At 33.5% G+C, this 12,953-nt stretch overlaps 1 protein-coding gene across 8 annotated transcripts in view; it reads left to right on the top strand.

The window, feature by feature from the left end:
* LOC105343840 (growth hormone-regulated TBC protein 1-A) overlaps positions 1–12,953 on the top strand; it is a 199,671-nt gene that overhangs the window by 28,120 nt on the left and 158,598 nt on the right. For 5 of the 8 annotated variants that reach the window (XM_066069733.1, XM_066069730.1, XM_066069732.1 and 2 more), the window contains exon 2: positions 12,798–12,952. In XM_066069733.1, coding sequence (XP_065925805.1) covers positions 12,798–12,952 — 155 coding nt within the window. Of the gene's footprint in view, positions 1–12,797; position 12,953 lie in introns of those variants that run through there. The other 3 variants (XM_066069734.1, XM_066069735.1, XM_066069731.1) reach the window with 2 other exon arrangements.

The raw sequence follows: 12,953 nt of genomic DNA, 5'->3' as shown, positions 1-12,953 counted from the left end.
CCTGACAGGCTTGAATGCTGAATCTGAGCCATAGGTTTCGGATGCTGGAGGAGGTTAAGGTTTTTAGAGCTGGTTAAAGTTTTTGAAACAGGTGCCCTCTGATGATTATATCTTAGTTATTACTTGTCCTAATTTCACCAGACTTCCATGGATGGTGCGTCTTATGATACAGATGCACCTGACAGGCATGGATGTTGAATCTGAGCCAAAGGTTGCGGATGCTGGAGCAGGTTAAGGTTTTGATTGCTAGTGCCCTCTGATGATGATATCTTAGTTATTACTGGTCTGAACTTCACCAAACTTGCATGGAGATGTGTCTTATGTATACTGTTGCACCTGACAGGCTTGAATGCTGAATCTGAGCCATAGGTTTCGGATGCTGGATGAGGTTTAGTTTTTTTGGAACAGGTCACATGTTTTATAGATGATAGCTTGCATAGTTGATTTAACTATATTATAAATGAAACGCAGAGGTTGCTTCAGATGCAGAGCCTGATAGCCATTATCAAGGATGCTAAAGAAATCTCCTACCTCACTCAAACTTGCTCGATAGATAGATGTGTTTTTTGATATATGATATAACATGATTCCTACGATATAGTATTGTATGGGATGAAACAATATTGTTTAATATGATACAATATAACATCATATGTAATATTATAAAAAGTTATATGATACGATATGATATTGTATAAATTTTTTTGATATTTTATGTTATGATATTGTATCATGATATCGTTATGTATAGTATTGTATATTATGATACAATATTGTATTATATTATATTGTATTATTAATTTATTATTTTATCACATGATACTATTACATAAGATATTGCAAAATGATCAATATTGTATATTCTATAATATTGTATCATACGATATTATACAAATATAGCCCTTTCACTCGGTCGATCCATAGATATATCGACTTCACAGAAAAGCATATGCTTTTCTGTGAAGTCGATATATCTATGGATTGACCGAGTGAAAGGGCTACATTCGTTATATTATTTTCGAAGTCTTTTTTTACATATCTCCATCCTTCGTTTTAGCTTCCATGTAAAATTTAGCTAGCTTTTCGCACTCGAAATTTACGAAGTCTCCACTCTCGCCTTTCGACTCGAGATATTCCCGAAAAAGCTTAACGGTTGTTGCAGTTACCCTGTGATAGTGTTCCTGGCATAAACATTTTCCATTATAACCTTGATTTCCGCGTCTTTAGTTGTCGCAAAACGACTGCAACTTCCATCTTTGTTGTTTGTTTATGCGGAGAGAATTTTGATTGGTTTGGGTGAATCACGCCAGCCAATCAAATTCATTTTAACATTAGAGCAAAATTTCCCTTATCTATATTTAGAAAGTACAGGTCCATCCGAGTTTTTAAAGCTTATTTTTAGAAAGTACAGGTCAATCCGCATTTTTATACTTCGACACGCGATATCGAAAGAACCAATGATAAAATTCGTTATAATGCATGAAAATAATATTGTATAATATGATATTAGTTTCTGTAATATAGAATTATATCGCATTAAATTGTATAATATGAAACTGTAATATTATATAATATCGTATCATACGATATTGTATAATATGATATTTGTTTATAATATGATATATATTATATATATATATATATATATATATATATATATATATATATATATATATATATATATATATATATATATATATATATATATATATATTATGACATGAAATTTTATTGTATGATATTGTATATTTGTTATGTGAGAACTAATATTTGGCAATATGGCCGTCATTGGTCGACGCTTCACTTTATGATTTTTACTCATTTTTACTCATTATACATTTCATTGTATCTTATACATAAACTGCATGCCGTAAATTCTTAAAGTATTTGGAGAAGTTGCCCTTTGAAATTCTTGACGTCACATTGACGTCACATTGTTTTGTCTGGAGCAGAACAAAGTGGCAGCGTCGAAATTTGCTAAAATCTCTGCAGAGGAAACACAGGCACTTGTTTCTGAGAAAAAAATTTACCCTATAGTATAATAATGTTATTATTATACTATAAGGTAATTTTTTTTTTCAGAAACAAGTGCCTGTGAGAGGAAAGGGAGAAAACATTTAAAATTGAATAGCCACAAAACATTGTAAGTAAACATGGGTGAAGCAAAGATTTTTAAAGAGTATTTGAAAGGTGAGATTAATAATTTTGAAGAGTTTAAATGAGTTAAATTGGAGATGTTAGGCATCTTGTACATGGCTTTGCGTAGATCATCGCTATTTGTGAATAAATATGTCTTTTGATAGTCCTCGAGAAAACAAAACACTTATTAGGTTAGTCACTGACTCACTACGGAAATATATTGGGTTGATCACTCTCATAGAAGGCTCGGCTTTGCCTCGCCATCTATGAGATTGATCAACCCAATATATTTCCGTAGTGAGTCAGTAACTAACCTAATAAGTAATAATATTATACAATATAATATCATATGTTTCAATGTTATGATGTATTATGTAATATGATATTGTTATATAATACTATATTGTTTTATATATTATGATATTGTATTATGTGATCAAATACAACAACATATAACACAATACATTGTCATATCATACGTTACAATATCATATCTCATCATTGTTTATTATGGTATGTTATTGTATTATATGATATATGTTGTAAATATGATAGGATGCAATATTTAATTTTATATTATTGTATTGATTAACATATGAACATATGATTATCATACAATTTTTTAACAGATGATATACGATATTGTGTCAAAACAGAATCCATGAATATCCAAGATCATAAAGTATGATTTTCATTTGATATGATAAAGGTGGTCTCATAAAGGTGAAGTCTCATAAGGGTGATGTCTCGTCTCAGTGAGCTTTGTAATCTGTGATTACCTATGTTTTGAGTATTATGAGGTGATAATTTCGGTCGGGGCGTGATAAAATCCAATAAAGCCCGAAGGGCTTTATGATAGATTTGATCATGCCCCGACCTAATTATCACCTCATAATATTCAAAGAATGATTCCTTATTTCTTATATTTATATAATTTTAAGCCATCGCACGATTAAATATTTAAATATAAATAAGCAAACCCCGCTGGCGCCTCAATTTGGCGTCATTTGTATTATGGGTTATATGGTACAAAATCGATAGGTAGTGTTATCACAGTCAAAGACACTGGAAAATGTAAATATAAACTGGTAAAATATATTCATTGACAAGTTAAAATTAATAACAATAAATGATTCAAATTATAAATGTTTATACTCCACATCCACCCCCCCCCCCCCCCAAAAAAAAATCAAACCTGGTTCTTAGGAAAGATTCAGTCTTCTTACATTCTTACATGTGAACAGTAGCAAATTTTAAATCATTTCGTGATTGCTTTTTCTCTCCTTATGCACATTAACATTTTTAAAATTGCTTAATTTAATTTTTGAGATTTATTAACAAAATGTTATATGCATGTGCTTTTTTTCTCCTAATGCACATTAACATTTTTGAAATTGCTTAATTTAATTTTTGAGATTTATTAACAAAATGTTATCTGCATGTACATGTATTCACCTATTTGGGGCAATTGTAAAGTCTCCTAAACAAAGCAGTGTCATCATTAGGCTAGGAATTACCGACATGGATCAAACACTACATAGGAATAAGATAAAATACTTTAATTATTTCTAGTTCTAGAATGTCAGGGTGTCTCCAAGGGGGCATAACCTATGCACATTAACATTTTTGAAATTGCTTAATTTAATTTTTGAGATTTATTAACAAAATGTTATCTGCATGTACATGTATTCACCTATTTGGGGCAATTGTAAAGTCTCCTAAACAAAGCAGTGTCATCATTAGGCTAGGAATTACTGACATGGATCAAACACTACATAGGAATAAGATAAAATACTTTAATTATTTCTAGTTCTAGAATGTCAGGGTGTCTCCAAGGGGGCATAACCTATCATACATACAATTTGATGCACAATGACACAAAGAGCAAGAATAAATTATATGGTTTAGGAATGAGGATCTCAAAAGTTATCAAAATATACAGTGTATCATCATTTCCTATTTCATAAGGGGGGGGGGGGGGGGGTGGGGTTAAAGACAACACATGGGGGTCATGTACTTTACACCATTTGATGCATCAAAATGACATAAGAAGATATTTTGTATTTTCCTGTTTCATGGGGTCAAAAAAATCCCATAGGGTCATGGCCTACATTGTATTTGATGCATTATAATACATTAAGAAAGAAAGACCCCTTCCTTCCTATTATAACTCATATGAAGATGATAAAGTCTCTACACTTACTTATACATGTTATACACAAATTTAATACGAAATTGTTACAGGGTCAATATGGGGTCAACTCAATAGTGTAAGTCTGACGAATGAAAAAATAACTTTTGCAATTAAAATGACAGAAACTTTACAAATGCGATAGGATAGGTAACGATAATAAGCTTATTTAAATATTAAAAGATGATGATACAGTATGCGAGCAAAGGGAGATCACTTATTTAGAAAGTGAAAGTAATACTTACCGTATCTCATAGTTTTGTGCTACTATAATACAATACATGTATACTAGCGGTAAAAAGAAACTGTGCATTATTTAATATACGAAAAAACATTTAAAAATTACAATGAACAAATTTTATTTTTTGTAATACTGTTAATTAATGCATGTATTTGTAACAACATCTCATAACACATTAATGTCAACGTCGAATAACGTCAATTTCAGCACACTCGAAAGTCACTGTTATTTGAAATTGAATTAACAAAATTAATTACGCGTGTGACCACCATTTGCGTTCACGCATGCTTGACAGCCACGCCTCATTGATGCCACTAAAGTGTTCAGAAATGGTTGAGGAATGTGGCTGATTTGGTAAACGGCGTAAACGTCTTTCCATTTCATCCCAGACGTGCTCGATCGGCGACAAATCGGGGGAAACAGCTGGCCAAGGCAAGACATCGATATTCTGTTGAACAAACAAGTCCCTGACTACACGTGCAACGTGTGGCCTTGCGTTGTCTTGCTGCAGAGTGATGTGATTTTGATGTCTCTGTATGAAGGGTAACACATGACGCTGAATAATTTCATCTCGATAGCATAAGCCGGTGAGATTTCCATTGACAATTTGTAGAGGGTTCATTCCACGTGTTGATATTCCACACCACACCATAACGCTACCTCCACCAAATTGTCGACGTTGCACAACACGAGCGTCCTGGTAACGCACCCCAACGTGACGATACACCCTAGAACGGCCGTCACTGCTATCCAAATGAAATCTGGATTCATCAGTGAACAGAATGTTGGCCCAGTCCTGTATTCTGAATTGCAGATATTGTGTGCACTACGCTAGTCTGGCGTTACAATGATGTTGAAGCAGTACTGGGTGCACCACTGGACGTCTTGGTCTAATGTTTTGCTCGTGCAGACGATTACACACAGTTCGAGCAGTCAAACTTGCTGTCTGGAAACGATTTCTCAGATGCACAAGTCTAATGTGGTTGTCCTGTTGACGTGACATCACACGAGGATGCCCAGAGTGCGGTTGATCCAGAGTGTTGCCAGATACTTGAAAACGTCTTCATAATGACTGGATGGTGTTCCGATGAACTCCAAAGTGTCTTGCTACAGTATTTTGTGCCATTCCAGCTTGCAGCATCCCAACAGCACGATAACGTTGGTTTTCGTTGAGTCGTGGCATGACATAGGGGTAAATTTTGTTGAAACTAAAGTGATTTCCTTAACAAAAAAAGTTTGAACAAATCCTTTATAGTTCTTATTCCTAACAGTATTGGCCCGTAAAACTCATGCATACAAATTCTTCAATAAACAACAGGTGCTCACTAACCATGAAAAAGTCTGTGCACCCGGACAGTTACCATCCGATATTGTCAAAAACATTACCACATTATCGATTTTTTAAATTTTATAAATACAAACAATAGATATAGGAAAATTATACTATATTTTATAATGCACAGTTTCTTTTTTCCGCTAGTATATTATGTTTACCTATATCGGTCAAAATCATAATGATAATCCAATTAGAGCACAATATGAATCCCTTTAGCTGATCATCACAAAAAAAATGTTTATGCATGTAAACTAATCCGTTTCTGCATATGAAAAACACATACATGTATGTATACACCACATGAATCCATCAAATCGAAGAGCTGGGTAAAACTAGTACACGCTATTGAGACCTGTAGACTTTTGTTGTGTATTCTTCAAAACCCCTTGCACTATTTTATTAGGTAAATAACAGCTTTAAGGTGGTGCAAGACACCTGCATATTGTGATGTATACTTCCTATTGAAATAAACAATAAAGTATAAACATAATATTTTCCCCCAAAATAACTTTACCTTAAATTGAAGCTCAATGGGTTAGAGCAATTACATGTCTGTAAGGGCATTGGAGTCCGAGGTGTATTTTTGGTAATTTTACTATTGATATAAATGAATTTTCATGGTGGGAGAGGAGAGAGTCTGGACCCCTCACTCGCACCCCTTTTCTAAATCTGTGCACATGATTATGTACATGTAGGCACACAGAAGGAAATCGAAAGCTGGCAACTGCCGCAGAGAGGGGGCATAATTTAATTTTGTTTGTAATAATTGTAGAGACCATTATTCACATGCAGACAGTTCAACCCCAAATGGCACATTAAGTGCTGCTCATGCATAGGCGTCGAAACTTTGTTTTTGCAAAGTTAGACCTAACCATAAGACACAAAGCATCATAGAGGGTTCACCCCCTCCCTGATTATGTACATGTAGGCACACAGAAGGATATCTAAAGCTGGCAACTGCCGCAGAGAGGGGGCATAATTTAATTTTGTTTGTAATAATTGTAGAGACCATTATTCACATGCAGACAGTTCAACCCCAAATGGCACATTAAGTGCTGCTCATGCATAGGCGTCGAAACCTTGTTTTTGCAAAGTTAGACCTAACCATAAGACACATAGCATCATAGAGGGTTCACCCCCCCCCCCCCCCCCCCCCCACAGATTAGGAATTTCAAGATTTACGGAAATTTTTTTTGGTAGGTAAGATATATTTTAAGAACTTTATAGGTATTCTACCCCAAGGAGTAGGAATATCATGTGGGAAGGGATCTCATCCTTACGAAAGCCGAGAAGGATCATTCGAGATACGAGATTCAAAATACGAGATTCGAAATAAGAGATTCAAGATTCGAAATTCGAGATTCAATATTTAATAACCAATCAAATCAAGGATCTGAAAACACGTATCCTAGCGACATCAAACTAGTCTAAATAAAGATTAATAGTACATGCTCTTATATACAAATAAATGCTATGTTCACTTCTCCCTAGCTAACTAAATAATTGTTTGTATTTATTTTTACACGTAAAATTCAAGTAGACTAGTAATAATGCAGTGTGTTACGCAGATCTAAGTGATTTTGTTTGCCCTGGTGCATTTCCACCTGATGCGTTTGAACCCTGGGGTATTTCACCACCAATAGTTTAAACCCTGGCTTTATTCACCCTTTTTGTGTAAAAATGCAGTTATGGTAGAGAGCTTCATAAGCGGGGCCAATTTTTTTTCGGTAGGGGGGACCTAGGCCAATTTTCAATAATTTTACTATGTAAATTAAATAAGCTTCAATTTTCCCAAGGAAAGTCCAGACCCCCTGACCCCCTCCTTTATAGACCCCTTCCGCGCATGAAGATTAGTATCTAAAATATGTTTTAATCTAAATATAAATAATCAGTCCAGGTTTCACCAATAAATATAAGCATTACTTATCGTTTTTTATGTATACAGGCATACACTAGTACTATGATTATAAACTAATCATTGAAATATTATCACATCATACGGAATTATTAATTAATACAATTTTTCCCCCCTTTTCTTGAGTAAACAACTTCTTATGAGTCTTACTTTTGGCATTGTTTTCAATATAGAAGGATACATATTCTGTACAATTAAAGGTAGGGATAATAGGATGCCAATTTGTTCACATTGCCGATTTCTTGTGCAGAGAACAGTAAAATTTTAAAAATTTGATTGTGCATGAATTTTTCAAAATCTATTGTTGTAGTTTGTTATAATTCATTCATTGATATATCAACAAGAAAGAATAGAAGGTATAGACAGGCATATGTATCACACCCAAGTTGAGTGTCTCTGTAGTTTCCTACCCCCCCCCCCCCCAACGCATCAAAATTGACAATAATTGCATATAAATCATACAAAAGTTTACTTTGTATGTAAATAACTCTCTAAAGATGTAAAGCACTGCAAAGATGTGTGTTCTTAATATACTACTACATTACACTTAGCCAGATAAAATGTAATCAGGGTGAAGCTACAAGGGGCGAGAAATGCAAATTTACCAATTTGTCGCCATACACACAGAACACCAAATAAAGAAACTGTGTGTGGTGTGGGGAATGCATAGAAGATGGCGGCATATTATCTCAAATAACCAGTGCGGAAACCAACAAATAGGCTGTTATTTGTTACTTATTCTGCAAATACATTGATAAAAAATGTTATCGTCACATAACATAGCCGATTAAGTTAATGTTTACATATGGTCAACATACATGTAATTCTAATGTACATGGAGGCGGACGTATCGTGCGGGGATCCAGAAAAATTATTTCCAAAAATGATCGGTTGAATTACATTAAATGCTTTGAAAATTGTTTTAAACTATCGCGCAGGTCAAAATGCATGATAGAAGCTATGTACAGTGTAATTGGAAACTTTCATTTTATATCAATATGTAGTATTACCTATTATAACAAATAAGAGTATAGCCCAACTGCCACAAACAATACATGTCTTTTACCGGCACCACCCCCTCCCCATAAAAAAATGAAACAATTGTTGTTTTATTTGCTAAACATGTGTGTGGTTCAAGATTTTTCTAAAGGACATACCCGATTAGAATTGAAAAATGAGTTGTTTAAAACTAATTTTGTCAAATTCGAAATATTTTCATAAATTAATAGTGGATAAAAAAATGAAAGTCGAACTCGATGAGTGCTAATACCTGTGTTGAATGAATGGTACAGTAGGATATGCGCAAAAAAGTCCCGTCTACTCTTTCCTACCCTATATTTATTGGAACATTAAATCCGATTATAAGAGTCAAATTTAATCAAGTACGGATATATATATATATATTTATATAAATATAGCTTTGCTGTATGAAAAAACAGCATTGATACTGTAGGCATACCAAATTTGGTGTCCGGGGAATGAATACTTACTTCAATATGATTTTTTGAAAATATTCCTCTGGAAATTAGAAATATATAAGCCACCTGTAAAGTTCTGGAGTTATCTTTCTTTTCACAGTGCACTACTCATAAGTTCCTATCTGAGCAACTGGGGATACCAAGGCGTTTAGAACACTTGGAAATAATTAAGAGAATAACTTTTTTTAACATTTAATTAAAAAGGGATAATGGGGCTGTCGAAAAGCCCTTACTTTTTGTTGAAGACAAAAAAAGTTCTAGTTAAGGTCTTCCGTCTCCAACGGAAGACCTTATTGTTATTGCTTTGTTTCTTTTTCCCTATTCTTCTATATTATTATTTTTTTTTCTTACAAATTTTGTGCACGCGAGATCTCGAAAACTACTCAATTGATTTTCATGAAATTTTGGGATCTAATAGAAGATGATATGAACCGTATTGCAAATTTTTTTATTGATGACGTCACTTCTGGTTTTGAGATATAGTCGTTTTATCGATTTTCAGAGGGGTATTTTGTCGGCAGTACTCCTCTTAAACTATAGCAGATATAAACTTGAAATTTTCAGCGATGGTAGACGGAAGACTGAAATTGTGCATGAAGGTTTAAAATCATTTCGATCGCAAAAAGTGTCGAAGCTCGCCTGGACCCCAAAATTGGGATAAAAAAACGTCGTAATTTTTTGTGGTTATCTTTAATTATCTCTTTTCTGAAAAATATTTTGTTAAGACATGTAAGGTAAAAATAGTTTCCATTTACAAGACCTTTCTTTTAAAATCAAGAAAAAGGGGCTGGCCCCTCAAATTAGGGGACCAAAGGGCTCTAAAGTCTTTAATCTGTAGCCCTTTACTGAACGATATTTTTTGAAATGTTATAGAAGCAAATATGTTTATCTTACAGTTATGTATCCAAGCAATGTAATGATTTTTCCACGTGTTACGTAATTAAGGGTTTTTAGGGGCCAAAAGTCCAAAATTTTGATCACCCATATCTCAGAAAGGAAAAATATTTTGAAATGCAGTACAGAAGAAAAGTTGTTCAAAACTGATGTTTTTAACAATATGCAACCCTCAAAATTTCGTTAAACGACCCCTATAAGGAGATAAGGGATCGGCCCCTAAAACCTTTTTTCTCATATATCTCCAGAACGGTAACAAATTTCTAAACACTTGTTGAACAAAATATGCTTAGAATTAAGTGACCTTTCATTTGATATCAAGAAAAAGGGGCTGGCCCCTCAAATTAGGGAACCAAAGGGCTCTAAAGTCTTTTATCTATAGCCCTTTACTGAGGGATATTTTGTAAAATGTTATAGAAGCAAATATGTTTATCTCACAGTGATGTATCTAAGCAATGTAATGATTTTATCATATGTTATGTAATTAGGGGTATTTAGGGGTAAAAAGTCCAAAATTTGATCACCCATATCTCAGAAAGGAAAAATATTTTGAAATGCAGCACAGAAGAAAAGTTGTTCAAAATGATGTTTTTAACAATACGCAACCTTCAAAATTTCGTTAAACGGTCCCTATATGGAGATAAGGGATCGGCTCATAATACCTTCTTTCCCATATATCTTAAGAACGGTAACGAATTTCTAAACATTTGTTGACAAATCTGTTCAGAAATAAATGACCTTTCATTTGATATCAAGAAAAAGGGGCTGGCTCCTTAAATTAGGGGATCAAATGGCTCTAAATTCTTTAATCTATAGCCCTTTACTAAGAGCTATTTTGTGAAAGGTTATTTAAGCTGAATTGGGTATAATACGTTTATATATCCTAACAATATAATGATTTTCTCTTGCGTTACGTATTAAGGGTTCTTACGGAGACAGAGGTAAACAAGTTTAATCTTTTCTATCTTAATTTAAAGTCTTTAAAAAGTTATAAAATGTGATACAATAAAGCATTAGTTCTCCACTTTTTTTTCCATATCATGTTTTTTTGTCGAAAATCAAAGTCGATGATGTCAAATTTCCTTCTAAAAATCGGACGGAAGACCTCCTCGTTGCTCGCAACGAGATCGTGTCTAGTTATTATTATTATTTTTCTCGACAGATTTCTGTCAGCGATTTTTTGAAAACTCGAAGATATATTGATACAATTTTGCAACGGTCTTATAGCAAATTTATCACTCTATGAAATGTAAGGTTTCAGATTTCCGGTTCCGGTACTTCCGGTTTTTAAAAGGAAAATTGCAAAAATTGATTAAAACTCAATATTTCAATTATTTTTCAATCTAGAACGTTCAAACTTTAGAACTACATTTATCACAACTAGTTGTTCAAAATTGTAAGTGTAGGCAACTTTCTATATCTTACCGTTTTTTAGATATACAGCTCTAAACTTTTAAAAAGGGGGGATGAAAAAACAAAAAAATTCAAATGACCTTTAAAAAATTATTTAACGCCTATATATTATTTAAATAAATGTAATTAACATATATTCTAAGTTTCATTTAAATATATTGACTACTTCCGGTTTTATAGGTCAATGAAAATTGCCTATGGGAATTTCAGTGTTAAACTAAAATTACGCGTCATTCGTTTTCTCAAAAAGTTTTCAAGTCAATGTTACAGTATTTCATCTGTACAATGACACACGTAATCCGCAGACCAGAAAAAGTTTTGGGTAGATAATTCGAAAAAATTAGGGATTTGCAAGGGCCAACGATCAAAACAGCCCTTTAGCTGTAACTTTTTTACCTTTCATCCGAATTTAAAAATCTTTTCAGTTTATTGTTTAGAATAAAGAGTTCAATTTAAAAAATATGGTCCGAGGGGGCACTTTTTGACTCCTTATAAGGGTTTTAAGGGCCTGAAAATGATAACTTTATCACAATTCAAAAAATTTCAATTTCAAGAGTTATCTCGCTTTGCTTAATGAATGATTGGCATTAGAGCTATTGGCCTACCAAAAGTCTTGAATCATAGTTGAGTTCTTTCTTACATATGAATATTTAGAACTTTTCTTTGAGAAACAAACGATGTAGTTGGATATAAAATTCTGGAGTTGTCTTTCTTTGGGCATTTTATTTCTTAAATGTTAACGTCTGGGTATATGTTCCTGATATTTAGTCTCATTTTATAATATACAGATTTTGAGAAAAAATATTTAAAATTTAAACAAGGGATTTAAAGGGCTGTCGAAAAGCCCTTCTTTTTTGTTGGAGACAAAAACAGGTCTAGTTGAAATTGGGTTCATTATCGGTTGGGCTGTTTAACTGTTTGGTTTGATTTGGGGTTTAGAAGATGGTAAGAAATGATGTTGTGCATAACAGTGCATTGTTTTCACAAATTTCTACCAGCGAATACCTAATGGACTTGGCGATATAATAGGAGATAAAGTAAAGAGTATTATTTACCCACTTTGTATTTAATTCTCGACATCAACTGTATATCTTGAATTTTGAAGCTTATGAAATGGGCATCCACAGATCTTAGCTAGGTATGCCTTGGAAGCAACAGTAATAATGGGCTACTTGTTTTTTTTGTTTCAGCCGTGTAGATGGCTATGGGTTTGACCGTAGCGATGACCAACATGCTGAAGCCATCGATAAATTTATGGCCAGCTACTTATCCATTCTGGCACGACGAGCATCTCGCTGGAATAACCTGTTGTCAAGTGGTGAAAGGATTTCCAAGAACAGAAAATG

The sequence above is a fragment of the Magallana gigas genome, chromosome 8 (assembly GCF_963853765.1).
Source record: "Magallana gigas chromosome 8, xbMagGiga1.1, whole genome shotgun sequence".
NCBI classification, from domain to species: domain Eukaryota; kingdom Metazoa; phylum Mollusca; class Bivalvia; order Ostreida; family Ostreidae; genus Magallana; species Magallana gigas.
The sequence above is the reverse complement of the archived record's forward strand: the minus strand, read 5'-3'. Positions and strand labels throughout refer to the sequence as shown.